General features: G+C 38.8%; 1 protein-coding gene across 2 annotated transcripts in view; it reads right to left on the reverse strand.

Annotated features, from left to right (window-relative positions):
- Positions 1-17,171, reverse strand: part of NXPE3 (neurexophilin and PC-esterase domain family member 3) — a 1,170,309-nt gene that overhangs the window by 1,032,261 nt on the left and 120,877 nt on the right. For both annotated transcript variants that reach the window (XM_044070959.1, XM_044070958.1), the window contains exon 2: positions 5,478-5,641. In XM_044070959.1, the coding sequence (XP_043926894.1) occupies positions 5,478-5,582 (105 nt within the window). In that variant the 5' untranslated portion in view covers positions 5,583-5,641. The remainder of the gene's footprint in view (positions 1-5,477; positions 5,642-17,171) is intronic.

A 17,171-nucleotide genomic window follows, 5' to 3' on the forward strand; every position in this document is an offset into this window, starting at 1 on the left:
CATGTTTATCAACGGGTCTATTGATTTGGATTTATTAAACTTTATATCTCTACCAGCCCCCTGAATTCCCATCATATTTGGTTCCCCTAAGATTCATAAGAATCCTTTAGATCCACCTATGCATCCGTTGGTAAGTGCTAGGGGTAGCATCACCTACACCAGTCCCAAAGTGGTAGACACCATACTGAAGAAATATGTGGTAAGTGAGCCACAGATTTCTAAGGATTCTTGGTCTTTCCTATCCAGGGTAAACCAAATACCTTATAGTGTGGATAGCCATTTTTTGACCATAGATGTGAAAGATTTGTATTCCTCCATCCCACATGCAGTAGCTTTGGACTGGATCCCAGCCACGATGATCATAAAAAAGGCTCCAGCTGAAGAAATACAACTGGTCAGTGAATTGCTAGACATAATTTTGACTAGTAATTTTGTGACATTTAATAACAGATATTTTCTCCAGTTGATAGGATTTCCCATGGGGTCACCATGTGGAGCTAGCGTGGACAATTTGGTCATGGCCTATTGAGAGAGAGAGTATATTCTATCCAAGCCACTATTTCAAGACAAGGTATTGATGTACACACGTTTCCTGGATGATACATTTATCATCCTGAAAGGAGATGAGGAGGTAGCAAATTCTTTATTAGAATTGTTTAATTCTTCTACAGAATTTCTCCAGTTTACCTACAGTTTTGCCCTGGATAGGGTAGCATATCTAGACGTAGACCACATGAAAGATAAGGAAAATGGTTGCTATATAGCTAAGATTTATCGGAAGGAATCTTTTTCTAACAGCTATGTACAGTTCAACAGTTGTCATCCCTTCTCACAGAAGAGCTCTATAATCAAAGGACAACTAGTTAGAGCTGCTAGAATGGTGTCTAGAGACTGTGATTTCTTGGAAGAATGCACCTTCATGGGGAGTCTTTTTCTCAACAGAGGTTATCCTGAGGATCTGATCAATGATCTCTCGAGAGAGGTACAGAGGAAGAAGGAAAAGGGTTTTTATTCACCCATACTTAACCAAACCAGTACACCTCAGGGCGATTATGACGTGAAATTAGATGTAGGAACTTCAATGTCTAATAGTTTTATATTAACATATAGTATGGATGCAAAGGAGAAAATTTCCATTATTTTGAAAAACTGGAACTTGGTCATACAGGATGATTTTATCCGAAAGAAACTGACAGAATTTCCAAGAATTGTGTTTAAAAGGGGCCACAATCTCAAAAGTAAATTAGAGAAGAAATTTAGGGTTCCCAATAGCAGGGATGGCATATACAAGTGTAGTATGTGCCGTTATTGTAGTAACATAAAGACGGGTTCTAAATTTAAAATAAGAGGTACTAAATATAACATATTAGGTAGGTACAATTGTACCAGTACCCAAGTTGTGTATTTAGCCAAGTGTTTCCTCTGCCCGGCCTTTTATGTCGGTAAAACACAGAAAATTACAAGAGCGCATTTACGAACATCTGTATGCTATAAGAAAGGGCAAGTTGGAGAACGCTTTGGCAAAACAAATAGCGGAGAACCCCAAACATGAATTTCTGTTTTTAGTTATAGACCAAGTGCAGTCAGATGGTAGGGGAGGTCCATTGTCACTCGTCCTGGAGAGTAGAGAATTGTCATGGCAACTTAGGTTAGATGCCTGTCATCCGCCTGGCATCAATGGCATGTTATCAATAACATGCCTATTAATGCTCAAGAGGTTGAATAGATGACGATACTCTATAGTAGTATCAGGGTCTAATACACACATCTTGTATATGTTGGTTAGTCATGGGTTAGCACACGACTGTCAATCTACTTGTAGAGTTTATAATATCAATTTTCTCCCTGGTAGCCCCCTTATTTTTGACGTAGGGAGATGTAAGGGGGTCGAGGGGTGTAGGTTTGGAGTTTTTAGATTTATGCATCTTCAGTGTGATAGGGACTGAGAGAGAGTATCTCTAGTCTTGGTTGCACGTAGTTTTAATTTTACTTTAATTCATTTTATTTTATTCTGTATTCTCTATGGTACTTGTTCATAGTATTACATCTAAGAAATTTCTGACATATTTTCTTGGAGCAGCCAATAGTGTTTTTTACTTGTTCATATTTTTCTGTTGAATGTGTAGGTTTCTCCACTTGTTCTGTGTTCGGTCAGTAATTTACAGCACACTGACCCTATTTTAACTATCATGCAAAGGCTGTTTGTATTTTATAGCTGATTACGGCTTATTATACATTTTTATATATTTTTGTACTATCTTATTTGTTTATGTTATCAGTATGTTCAGCATAGAATTATTAGTTTATTCAGGAGTTATACAGGGCAGAAGTAGATATATGTTCTGCATTTGATTTTATATTTTATTATTAAGACTGCTTGTTTTTTAAGCCGATAGCGGCTCGTGTTTTTATTTCATGAGCATGTGTTTATATGACCATTATGGTTATTTATTGTAAGCCTGTTTATTAAAAGTTTCTATTTTGAATTACCGGGGGATTTACAGTTTCACAGTTTCAAGTTGTAGCCCTCTATTTTTTAAGGAGTGCACTAATCTTTATTCAGTCAGTATGTTTCATGAGGGTTTCAATGCGGTCTCGCAGACCTTAAAGAACATGTGACAACTTTGTTTTTAGTATATATAGAAGTTCTGACTGTATGACGCTGTTTCCGTTTCTGAGGAAGTTGGTAGTGTTACTGACGAAAAGCCTGTGTCTTGTGCTTAAATTAAACATACAAAATTGGATTTTTATCAATTCAAGTGTTTTATTTTTCATCTACAGAGTGGTCCGTTGGGTTTTGGAGCGTATCCACCTTTTCGTTTTTTCTACAGTCTTTTTCCAGTTTAGTTTGCTCACAAGAAAAAGTATACGAGGGTTACGCATTCCACAGACCTGAACTTTATTTGTGACTCTGACAGAATTTGCTGGAGAGAGAGATTCATGTCCCAAAGGCTACCTCATCTATGGAATAAACTTCCTATTTTTGTAAAACAAAGCCCGTGCCTCACTCTCTTCAAAAAGAATTTGGATAAATGGATAAGGAACTGTAAATTCACTCCCGGGGTACTTATGGACAGAGGCAGTCTGTAAAAAGACTCAGGGCTCCAAAACCCAAAGACCCACTTCACTGATACTACCCCATCCCATACCTGGGGAATTAAGGTATAACACTGTCATATCCTGGGTATTATTGGCTAGGCTTGTAAAGCTTCTTAGGTCATTAGCCTAGTAATCACTTATGAACCTATGAACATAAACAATGAGAGTCATACCTCTCAACCTCTCAGCACAAAAAAATATGGATAAAGCCAGAAATAATGGGGGGACAAGGCCCAAAAATAGGGAAAGATTTTGAATATTGCCCCAATAAACTTAGAAACTTGTTAAGAATAACAGGTTTGCATTATTACATATTTGCTGAAGGAAACAAAGTCTGAAACTCAAATGTTTCTCATTATTTATTATTTAATGACTTCAATCCTCAGTGATTTGCCAGAAAAAAACACACACATTTTATGAGGACAGACCAAAAATATGAGGCAAAAATCTGGACAGTAAAGAGGTATGATGAGCGTTTGTAAGCCACTATTAACTCCTTATAAAAATTACGTAAGGCATGTTTTAAAACTTATGCTTATTAGGAATACTAACACTGATAAATGCATTGGAGATCAGACTGAGAAAATGCTGTTTCAGAAGGCAGTGCTGCATATAAACCAACAAGTGCTTCTAAACCTATGATGTTAACTTACCTAATATTTTAGTCGTGGTCCTGTAGTAGTCAATATATATGAGTACAATACCAGTTACAAATACATCAATCATCCAAACCCAATGAAGGACTATAACAAAATTCTTCTGACTCTTAATAAAACCTATTATGGTCCAGTTTTTTTTGCATTTGAGTACAGATTTGACAGAGCAGTTTTGTGTTCAGTCAGTGTGCCAGTAAGCTTTTAGGTGAATCTGCCACACTACTTCATTTTTCTCAAGTATAGTTCCTGTGTTGCATTCAAGTGATATCTATATATATATATATATATATATATATATATATATATATATATATCTATATATATACATACATATATACACACACACACACATATATATATATATATATATATATATATATATATATTGTTTGTGTCTTTCGGCTTTTCCCAGTTAGGGGTCACCACAGCGGAACTCCGGTCCGCTAATGATTGGTAGTGGATTTTTACGTACCGGGTTACCAGCCCTGATGCACAACCTTCAACAAAGGCACGCCCCATTCACGTATGCCTCCACACAGAAGACGCTCTAGCTGAGAATCGAACGGGACAATGTCTTGCTATGAGGCGACAACTCTACCACAGCACCACAACCGCAATACACATACCACCACCGCAGTACACACATATATATATACTACTTTGCTAACTGCTAGTGGGTGTATTCTTGTTACATATTGTTCACTTACTCTGTATGGATATGTTTTGTTTCATTTTGACTATAAATTGTTCAATAAAAATATTCTGCCAATAACATAACTTAGTTTTGACTAAAATTTCACCAACTGCATTTTATTTGTTTGCTGAATATTGGCACGCATTTCAAGTTAGACAAATACTTGCATACATTTTAATTTAATGTATCCCATATGGAAACATGCAGAGTGCTAACCATTTTGATAAGTATTTCCATCTCCCAGCCATTTACTCTTATGATAATCAATTGCTGTTTTATTATATTCTGAGTTGGACCATCCAGCTAACAAGCTATTTTGAAATCAAAATCAAAGTGATTAAGGGAACACAAAAAGGGAAACGAACATGTATAATATTTATTAACTCTTTAAAACCATGGTTATAATGAGTACAATATAGCTAATTTACCAAATTACTAAAGTGTGGAGTCTGCATGTCCTCCCCGCAGTCGAGTGGCCTCCGAAAGACATGCGTGAATGGGCGTTCCTTTGCTGAAGGTTGGGCGTCGGGCTGGCAACTCGGCACCATAAAAATCGACTGCCAATCATTAGCGGACCGGAGTTCCGCTGTGGCAACCCCTAACCGGGAAAAGCAGAAAAGACAAACAACTAAAGTGTGCAATGGCAAACCAGAAAAATATTCTACTTTCTCTTTAGTTAAACAAATACACTCCCTTGCAGCAGCTGGGATCAGTGTCAAACAGGTTTACAGGAGGGAAATATGTAAAAGCTATGTAGAGCCTTTAGGAAGTTACAGGACAGTACATTAATGCACCCCATCACAAGCTCACTATGTCTGAAAAAAAACAGCTCTGCTTGAAGTGCATTCTTAAACATCACAAACGAATCCTGCGTCTCATTCTAGTCAATACTCTACTATCTATTACTGGTTATACAGATATACTGAGAGGGAAACTTTAATTCACAGATTATTTATACAGTTCTGCAACACAAAGCCCCAATGAATAACCTTTCTGCCATCTTTAAAAATAATAAAAACAAGGCTTACCTCTATCTTATAAATATTGCGGATCAAGAAAAACAGAACCACTAGAGCCAGTGTCATGTACCAAAACTGTGGCCTGAACATGTGTGGCCACATGGTCTTCCTCATCCATGCTGAAAGTCACAAAACATGGCTCCACCTCTTGCAATGTATTAAGTTTTCAATATCTATAAGTAACAATGGAGAATTGCTTGGTTAAATATACACAAGTCAAACACAGATCTGTTGTTTACATGTGAGAAGACAATACTGGAGCAAATAATGCAAACTCAGAACACTACAGAACTGATAAAATGTTTCTACAACAGTACTATGATTTATTCAATGAAAATGATATAGTCCACCACATTTAATGATGTATTTTTGTTAGTGTTTTGATAGCAAAACATAACAATGAATGCTTAGATTTATCAGGTAGTAAGACAACATGTAACTGCCTCCCTGTATAACTTTTAAATTCCAAGCATGTCAATATTAAAGAAAGTAAGTGAGTGGCTGGAAATCACAGATTAAATAGCAGATGTCACTTTCCATCAGGGAGGTTATTATCTCTCTTCCTTCCCCTTTCTCTTTGTATGTGTAATAAAGTATGTACACAAAAGTGGCACACTGGAGTGATGGAGTTACAATTCAAGACCAGAGATGATACAAATGAATAACAAAACAATAAACTCTGTCTGAGACTTACAAGTAATCTTTTATGGCAATGCAAACCCTACCTTTAACTAGAATGGAACTGGTACCAGCTTGAACGTGTAAAGAAGACACAGAAAATAAGAGCATATGTTATGTTGGGCCTTCCATAAACAAACATCCTGTGCTATACAAGGTGATGTCCAATCTGTAGCAGAACAATTTACAGCCATAACCACTTAACAAATAAGATTTATATACAACTAAGGCTGCATACATGTACTATGCTTCTTAAGCACTGTGTATAATTATCAACCCTGGCAAAACTGGTACACCTGCATTGTGGACAGAAACCAGATGAATGGCAGCTACCATATCAGAATGCTTCTGGCATGACAAGGCATACCAGAATATCCTCTCTGATATATAAAGAAAAATCTGCCAATCTTGCTCTTTCAAACTCTAAAGCAGCAGTCAGCCATGTTTCCTGTACTTCATAACATTTCACAATATGCCTGCCCCATGCACTATACTGCTTACCATCTTCAAAAGTTAAACGGGTCATTAATCAGCATTAGCAAATGGGATTAACAGATATTTTCCAAATTGTCAAGACAGTCAAGTGCAATAGCCATGAAAAGAATCCCATACTTGTCAGTACAAACTCTTGTCTGTACTGTGTGCTGTGTATAAATACACTGTACTGTATGTCACTGTCACGCTATATAACAAGCTCCAAGGAAAACATAACCTTGTATCAGGGAATGTACAGCTAAGTGAAGTGCTCAGCATGGCAATATTTGCATCCTGCAAGCCAAAAGTGTCCTCAGTCTTCCTGCACCATGGACAATAAGGTGAGGTTGCATAGCACGGCACCTGTATACCATCCATGGTATAACTGCATGAGCACTGCAGCCACCAATGACAGAAAAGTATTTCTGGAACAGACTCAGATAAACAAAATAAATAGCTAAATAGGCACTGGAGAAATGCCTTTAACCATTACCGTGAGAAGACAAAAGATGAAGTACTTCGGCATATCATACTACAGGTTGTTAAGATGAGGCACTCCATCTTTTCTATGTTCATAATAAAAGTTAGAATGAGACTGCGAAGTGTGCTCTTTGCAGCTTACAGTACAGTAATAGCATACATTATGTCAGCTTGTGCACCAAGCAGCTTTAACACACACTGAGTGTTACAACATTTGCTTAAAGTAAGGTAAACAAACACAGCACTGCAGCCTATGTGCACAGCAATGTGCACACAGAGGGAGCAGGAACATAATGATCACTGTATAGATAACAGATACCACAAGACAGGGACATGACAATGGGTCATAAATAGATTCATATGCACACACACACACACACACACACACACACACACACACACACACACACACACACACACACACACGCACACACATATATACTCCTAAGTATATAAAAGTGTTTGTGTGTTTTTCACATTTCACAGCTCCAGGATTTAAGGTGTACTGTATGCTAACCTCTATAGATGTTTGGGTGACCCTGTATGTGTGTGGGGTTTATTTTAGATTTGTTAACCAGGCAGTCCAATAGGAGGTCCCATCATCAGTGCAAAAGGATAGAACTCCCCAAAGGCAAAAAACAAGCAATAAAATGTAATCAATAAAAGAAAAGACAATCTGCATAACAGTATGTAACAGCAATAATTTTGCAATGTAAAAATAGCAATAAGAAAAACAGGCAAGTTTGAAGAATAAAATATTGTAAACATAGCATATTTTCGTATGCATGCATATGAATGTGAAAAGGTCACCAAAGCAATGGATGACAGCAAAATGGTACACACCGAATACCTCGACCAGGCCAAAACTTTTATTTATTTATTTTATTTAACATTTGTTAACCAGTAAAGTCCAACTTGGTACATAGCCAATTTTCAGTGGAGGCCCAGGGAGAAATGCTCCAGATGTATGTCTTTGAAAGTGGGAGGAAACCGGAGCACCCGGAGAAAACCCACACAAATACAGGGAGGATATGCAGACTCCACACTGAAGATACTCCAACCGAGAATCGAAACAGAGAACCTCTAGCTGTGAGGCGACAATGCTACCACTGCGCCGTCCATTTTGACACAATTAAGACTTCTAAGATGGTTGCACAGTGATTAACAGCTTAACTTTGTCTCTCCCAGTGTGAAAACCATGAAAACAGTTACTGGCTAGAAAGTACTGTGCCTTGATGCAAGCGAAGAAGAAATTTAGAAAACCTGAAAGAAAATCAGCCAGAAAAGGTAAAGAGAAAACAATGGCTGAGAAGGATTCTGTAGCTCTTGAGCAACAAACAGTAGAAGCTTTGGTTCAAGAGATGGCTTTCAGTAATTTAGAGGGAAAAAAAGAAATGTAGCCAGAGGTGATTAAAATAAATGAAAAATTGAAGAACTATATCAACTGAATCAAAAAAGGCTGGGAAACAATAGAAGAAGCTTTAACTTCCTGCTCAGATGAACTGATAAAACTGGGGAAAAAAAGAGGCTGAAATGAAGAAAAAGCTGGCTGAGTATGCGGCTTCTCAAGAACAACTGTTTCAAAAAATGGCAGTTAGAACACAAAGTGTGCAGAGAAGTCCTGAGATTTTCTGCTGTACCAGCGAAACTGGAAGGAACAGACTGTATTAACTTTAAGAAATACATCCATAAAGTGCTCCGTGGATATGGAAAGTGAGCCAAAATGATGACCAATAACCAAAACAGGGCCACCATAGGATCAAAGACACCAATTTATTGAGCACTTTCATTCACAGGAAAATGAACTTCTTTAGAATAAAAGCATCTACTATATCAAACATATAAAGGAAACAGGTTGGGGAAAAAGTTGTCAGCTTGGTATGTCATTTCCTGCAGACTGATGCAATGGATGTTTAATCATTCAAACCAGGTGCAACATCACTATACAACAAAATCTGCCAGTACAGATCCTTGCATAGCAGGGTTTTTTTTCCCTATCCTGTCCTCTCACATCAAGTGGAACTTTATCTAAAGTAAAAAAAAAAAAAAAAAAAAAAAAAGGAAAAACTTCTTAAAATTATCACAAATAATACAGTGTTTTAAAAAAGGCATTCATATCCTTAAACTTGATCCAGTAATAAAGCTCCTATATTCTCTTTTTAAGTTTACGTTGGGTCTTCCCAGTATAATATGCTGGACAGGAAATACATGTAACTGTGTAGATGACACCAAAAGTGTTACAGTTAAAGTTGGCAGGACAGGGTACAACCCTGTGGTACTGATGAATGACCAGATTTCAACCCTCATGTATGAATCAACAAAAGCTGCAAGTACCACATTTGTACATACGACAACATCTGCCATTACCAGCCAGCTTATGTTCCAGCTGTTAACCTATGCAAGAACAGGACTTAAAAAACTGGGCTAAATATCCAACTTGGCCAATTTAGGCCAAAATCCATCAGTAAGCTCCATTTATTGTCCCTGATTGACCATACCTTTCCAGCTCGACTGGAATAGCGTAGAACCACTAGTTTAACAAAATCATTCACATCAGGCCTGAGTTTTTAGTCATAGGTTTGCATATAAACCGGGGTAAATCTGGTTGTTCTGTTGCTACAGATATATCCCATCATGTCATCCAATAATTCCAGAGGACAGCCACAGGCATGGAACATCTCTTTTAAAATGTGACACTCCTTCAAGAAATTGTCACTGTCTGAGGAAAATCTAGAGAGCCAGATAAACTATCCCTTTAACATCCAAACTGTGAGCACTACCAAAATGTAAAAAGTGATTGTAATAGGTAAGTTTCTTGCTTATGTCTGAACTGAAGCCACCTGTTTTTTTTCACCACATTCACATTCAAAAATTGTAAAACACAGTCATCCACCCAAAATGTAAAGTCTAGAAATGTGGTGTTTGTCCTGAAAAATGCAAAGAATGGAGAAGATAAGTACTTGTGTAACAGTTAGTAGAAATTATTCAAGAGTTATTTATTAGGGCAGATAGAAATACTGTATCTTCAGAAGTTATAACTAGTGAATGGGATAAAGTCAAAATGGAGTTTAAAAATATGGTAGAAATAAAAGAGAAAGACATATGGTTAAGAACCAATAGGAATTACTTAGAGGGGCTGACAATGGTTACAAATAACAGAATAAAGGGAATCTCACAAAACAAGAGGAGGTGCAAATGTAGACAGCTAAAGGGAAAATAAGGAAATAATTTTTGATAATAACTACAGAGCACAAAAACTTTTAGCACAACAGCTTAGGCAACAGAAAGTAGAAAGGGGTATTGCCAAACTTAACATAACCAAATGGGATGAGGCCAAGATGATGTCTGGACTGCAGGCTAGGGATCACCTTACCGAACAGGGGCTGATATCTAAGTACAGACAAAGAGACGGGGACAGGGAATCTTAAGTGAAAACCTGTTCTGGTGGTGTTTTTAGCTGAATCCAGAACAGAAGCTGCTATTAAAAAAGGGTAATTAGTACAGGATGTTACGCCTCTGCACTGGCCCAGTAATCTAGGAGCTTCAATCCTCAACACTGGCAACAGTGAGGGACGTGCACAATCGGAGGATAAGTACACACACAGTAAAGTGAAACTGTATAATGACATATATTACTTATGAAGGTTTACCTTCCTCTATTGAAGCTATCTTAACTAGTACTGCAAAAATAATCTAATGTACTATGTATGTAGTGCATTGTGTTTCAAACCACAACTGTATAACATGAAATTTATTAACTATTATTATTATTAATGAAAGTTCTTTGATTCCCTTGTATTTGTACTGTCTTCATGCCACTGTAAAATATGTTAGTCCCAATTTTTTATGTATTGTGATGCTGTTTAAATATCTGTAACTTGATTTTCAGTGTGGAACTTTTCTCCCCGGGCCTCTGCTGAAAAAGGGCCTTTGGCCCAGAAAGACTCCGCCGATTAACAAATGTAAAAATAAAATAAATAAAAAATAAATAAAGCTCAATTTCCCTTAAGAGACACAGAGATCACAGTCAGTCTGGGGCTGGTTTCTCCCTGTTTCATCAGCTCCCCAATAAGACTCCCCACTGGCACAGCTATAGGGTTAACATCTCAGCTGAGGGGGTCAAGCCAAGACCTCTAGCACCCTCTCTGTCCAACCAGTGCTTCGTGTCCCTGCCCAAGTAGCTGACGCACACGCACTTTGAGATTTGATTCATATACAAACACACACACACACACACACACACACCCATACCCACACACACACACACACACACACACACACACACACACCCAACACACACCTGGGGAAAACTGGCACAGGTTTAATGGCTATCCCCTTCTGCCCAGACTATAAGGTAGTTAGCACTGCCACCAACCCCTCCTTATCAGCTACTCTTAGGCCCTTACAAAGTGTGCCCAATCCTACTGTGCAATGTTACTATTACCCAAATGATAAGTGTGACCAAGACTAAGGCTATTGGAGTGGCCTATACAGTGTCACCTAATACATAGGCAAGTACTCTAAAAGCTTAAATATCTCTAAACAAACCAGCACAATTAAAAGGTTTAAATATATTTAATAATAGATAATAAAAGAACAATACAATACTCAAACAGCATAGTAACTACAGAGTTCAGAATCACATGAACTATTTTAAAACAACATTGCAGAACAGTCCCAAATAAATACAGAAAACATCTAAACTAATCTTTACTATATTCTTAGCTATATCTACGAGATACTATGCCCTAAATAACTTACTTACAGAGCAAGCCAAATCCAGATGAGAAGTGTTGAATGTATGTTTCTAGATCCAACACAAGATACAAAATGCAAGACTTTCTCTGACAGAGTTCTTAAATTAGTAATCAACATTACTACTGGGTTAGCTCACATGACATCACTCTTTGTCACCTGCCTTCAGTTCCCGGGCTAACCAGATACTAACATCTCTGTGTTAAAAATACTTATCTCTCAGATGTGCAGCTGCTAGGAAGTCACAGAGCAATAAAAACACTTTACATTTTAAACCTAGTAATTATTTCTGTTTCAAGACAATAGAAACACACTTCTAGCTCCAGACATTGTGTCTGCTTGCGGCATTAACTACTTTTATAGCACATTGTAAAACACTTTTAATTTCAACGTATTTTCTTGAAGCTTTGCAAGTTAACTCTGTATGTTCCAACTTCTAATATTAAAACATACATTTGCACAGGTATATAGTTTATACACATTTCTGTTCTTTTCCAGCATGGTACACTGGGGTTACATTCTTGAAGCTCAGTACATAACATATAGTTCTACACCAGTAGTTTTATATACACTTAACATACAGTTCTCTTGCATTTGTAAGACAAGCATATGAATCATATTATTATTCACAAATGACATATGATTATTTACAAAATTCCAGATAGCTGGGCTGCCAGTGTCACATTTCTCCCCTCCCCGAAACCTCAAGCTAGTTTTTCAAGTGACCCTTAAGAAACGTTGCTTGAGAGGGTGAACTTATCTGGAAATACCTTACCCCATTCCCTGTCTTGAGAGACCATCAGTGTTGGCATTGATAACCCTACTGCGGTGCTGCACTGTCATATCATATGCTTGCAACCCTACGCTCCACCATAGTAATTTGGGATTTTCCTGCCTGGCTCCCTGTAGCCATAGATCCCCTCAGACTCCTCTCGCCTTGTACTGCAAATACTCAGCACAACGGCCTCCCTGTCATGGTAAGGATTCATCATGTTAATATGGTACAATCTGTGCCCCTGCCTCCTGCCTGGCAGTTCTACCATGTAGTTAACATTACTGACCTTCCTTACCACCTTGCAGGGTCCCTCCCAAGCTGCCTGCAGTTTGTTTTGTCTGATAGGAATGAAGACCATTAACTGCTGCCCTACAGCATACTCCCTAGGTCGAGCATTCCTGTCATACCAGACCTTTTTCTGCTGTTGGGCTTCTGTCAGGTTTTCCTGGGACAAGCCCAAGAGTTCCCTGAGCCTTGTCCTGAGGTTTAGGACATATGCCACAACAGACTCCTTGTGGAATTCCCTCCCACTCATCTCAAGTCAAATCTAGAGGTCCCCTCACCCTATACCCATACAACTCAAAGGATGAAAAACCTGTGGATTTCTGGGGCACCTCTCTGTAAGCAAAAAACAGATGGGGCAAATATGTGTCCCAATCCCTCTTGAACTGGTCTCCAAATGCCTGTAGCATTGTCTTGAGTAGAGTATAACCTGTCAACAAGACTATTAGTCTGGGGATGGTAGGGTGTGGGCTTTAGGTGCTTCACCCCACAGTACTTCCACAGACAAGCCAGCAAGTCTGACATGAAATTGGCACCTCTGTCAGTCAGTATTTGTTTTTGGAAACCTACCCTGCTGAAAATCTCTAACAAAGTATTTGCCACCTTTTCTGCCTCAGTTGAGGACAGAGCCACTGCCTCAGGGTATCTTGTAGCATAATCTACTACCACTAGGATATACGTTTTTCCTGTGGAACTTGGGGTACTCAGAGGCCCCACAATATCCATAGCTACCCTCTGACATGGCTCTGCAATCATAAGCAAAGGCATCAAAGGAGCTTTCACCTTTTCTCCTGCCTTTTGGCACTGCTCACAATTCCTGCAGTACCCTGTTACATCTCTGGAAATCCCAGACCAATAAAAGCTCTGCATAAAATGTCTCTTTGTACGCTTTATGCCCATATGACCTGCAAAGGGAATATTATGGGCTATGGCTAGAAGTGCCAGACAGTAGGCTCTGGGCACTAGCAACTACTGTATTCACTCACCCTCCCTCAGGGGTCCAGTCTCTATACAGTAAGCCTTTGTCACAGTATACAGATTCCCCTTCCCCTTGAGAATCAGGTGCCTCACTAGCTACCTCTTTCAAGCCTTGTAATGCACGGTCTGAGAGCTGAGCCTGTCTCAACTCTCTCTTTGTAACTCTTCCCAGCGCCCCTTCCACAGGAAGTATGGCATGCTGTGACAGCAGTGCCACACTGTCAGCCTGGGTACTACTACTCACCTCTTCCCTTGCAGTTACTCTGTCCAAGGGCACAGCAGTACCCACAAGCAGCTGTGGCTCACCTTCAAAATCCCTGAAGGAACCACCTCATCATTCCTGGCTGCAAGTGTGTCCAAGGCTCAAACGAGTTATAGATGATTTGATTTTTGTGTGTAAAGGGGAAGTTTGTGAGTTTGAGGACTTTATGAGTTTATTAAATCAGAACACATTTGGGTTAGAATTCACATACAGAATGAATAAGGAAAATATGCAATTTTTGGATGTGGAATTCTATGTTGATACCAAAAGGAAGTTACAATATAGGCCTTTCCACAAAATGGCTGATGCAGATAACTTTTTGGAAGCCAGTAGTGCACACCCCTCACATCAGATAATCTAAAGGAATTGTTAAAATCAAGGGTGGCAGACACAATGGGAAGCAGATTGGGAACTTTCCCTGATGGGGTGTGCACAATTTGTAGTAAAATAAAAAAAAGTGTGAATGGTTGGACAATCAATGGGAAAAAGTTCTGGAACAAAAAGGAATTTAAGTGTGATTCCTGTGGGGGTAGTTTACATTATAGGATGTGGATGTACACCCAGGAAATGGTATGTAGGACAAACAAAAAGAAAGGTGAAGTTAAGAATTTTAGAACATTTGGATGATGTGAGGAATGGAAGAATGGAAAGTCCAGTGGCACAACATTTTTGCACGGTCCACAAAGGTAGCACTGACAGGCATGCCAAAATCTGGGGGGAGATGTATTTAAACGTAGGCTCTTAAGGTTAGAAACAAAAATCATAGTGAATTTAGGTAATTTGTTTCCCAGAGGGCTTAATTTAGAAATGAATTTGGATGTTTAGGAATTATATCCAGTAATGTATTTATAAAATGAAGAGAGGGCCAGGGAGAACTTTGCAGTAGTAACAACAGAGTTGCAACCAGCTAGTTGCATGTGAATGGGCTAGGTGTTGAGAGATGCATCATGTAAAGACATAAAAAATATTTTTTGTTAAATGTATTTGATGAGTATAAGAATAATATGCATTATTAATGTGTTTTGAATGCAACATTATGGAGTGTTTTTTTTTTTTAAATGTGATGAATCAATGCTATTAATATTTAATATTTATTATAAGAAAGTAATAATTTATAAAGGAAAGGAAAACATTTTAAATGTATTATGTAGGAAGAATATATTTGATATGTTATGGACAGATTCAGTGGTAGTTAATGTGTGTTGGTGCTTATTGTGGGGATACACCTTTAAATCTTGTTGGGACAATTATATATTAAAATGTAGAATTAATTGAATATAATTAAATATTTAACACATTAATTTAGGGAGTATAAAAAGGCTGCTTAATTTGTATCAAGTTCGTTCCTTAGAAGGCTTATGGAGCCAAGGCACCAGATGACAAAGTGAAAATAAGGAATTTGCAGCTACAGCAGTGCTTCTAGATTGTTTGTTTCATTTGAGGAGAATTCCTTGTTCCCTTTGGGGAGCAGTTGGTGTGATTTTTGAATATGTCCCCAAGGCTATCCAGACCCATATGCTTGTCTCCAAGCCTGACTGCGTGTAACTGCATGCACACATGGTAGTGCATTATCAAAAGCATTCCCTATCAGGACATCTGCAGGGATATCATCAAACACACCTACTTGCTGGCTTCCTTTTCCACCCTTCCAGTCAAGGTGAACCCTAGCTAAAGGTATTTGGAATATGGTCCCTCCTAAAGCTCTGACTGGAGTAGACTGCCCAAGCAAGTAGTGCTCCTCTGTAATCATTGCAGGCTTCACAATGGTTAGGTCAGAGGCTGTGTCTCTCATAGCCATGGCCTCTTTCCCATTCACTAAGATAATATATAACCTCTTGTGGTAGTTTGGTACCCTTGTTGTCTCGAGACAACTTACTGCTGGCATTTTGTCATTCCCACTTACTGGCTCTCCCACCTTGCCTCCATGGACATCTATTTGCTACATGGCCCCACTGGCTGCATTTAAAACATTTAACCCTTGGTCCTGGACATTTACCTGGACTAGTGGCTTTCCCTGCTACTGGCGGATTCTGTTGGGGCAGTCTGGGCTGCCCACCATGGGTTTCCTTAGACCCATGAGCAGCACTGGGTGTCCCTTTCCTGCGCAGTGATGCCCTGCTTGCTGGGTAGAGGTATCCATTCTTTCCCAACTCATCTACAGTACTGCATTGTCTATCAGCTAACCAGATTCTCCTGTCCTCAGGCAAAGTGCTAAGGGCTTGTTCCCTCACCAAAAGGTCTGCCAGCCCTTCAAAAGTAGTGACCTGACATCCACTCACCCACCTATGAATACAAGTGCTTAGTTCAGCAACATAGTCACACACACTTTCATCTGCCTTGTGTTTATGCTCACAAAATTTTTTCCTATATGTTTCAAGTGTTAACTTAAAACATTCTAGCAAACAAATTTTGACTGTATTATAATTTAAACAATCGGCATCAGACAGTTTAGAAACGGCAGTTACAGCTTTACCATGAAGTAAGAGGGTCAGGAACCATACCCAGAGCCCTTGGTCAATGTTATACTGTTTATATACCCTCTCAAACATATGAATGAAACTATCAAAAATTATCCCCCTCTGTAAATTGTGGAAGAAATGTACTGACCTTTGTTGCTTCTGGGGTTTGGTTACTCCCTTCCCCATTACCTTCAAAGCATCTCCTTTTCATGTTGCCTCTGCCTCTCTTTCTCCTCAGCCTGCAGATGTCACAGTTCATTTTCCTCAGTCTTTAGACACTGCAGTTTCTCATTTTCCTCAGTCTTTATAAGTTGCAGTTTCTCATTTTCCTCAGCTTCCAGATGTCTCAGTCTCTCAGCTGCTTCTATTTCCAAATGCTTGGTCTCCAACTCAAGTCTCTTTAACTCCAGATGGATTTTTAAGTCCTCTGTGGCAAGGTTGAGCTGTCCATTTTCTGAGAGTTGTACATCTCCAAGGCCAGTCTGATTGTCCTCCTGGTTGCTATTCTGCGATGAAGCTGTGACTAAAGCTGCAATCATGTTTGCATTAGTCAGGCTGGC

Source organism: Protopterus annectens, chromosome 5.part0, assembly GCF_019279795.1.
Source record: "Protopterus annectens isolate FY-2018-M chromosome 5.part0, PAN1.0, whole genome shotgun sequence".
Lineage (NCBI taxonomy): Eukaryota > Metazoa > Chordata > Ceratodontiformes > Protopteridae > Protopterus > Protopterus annectens.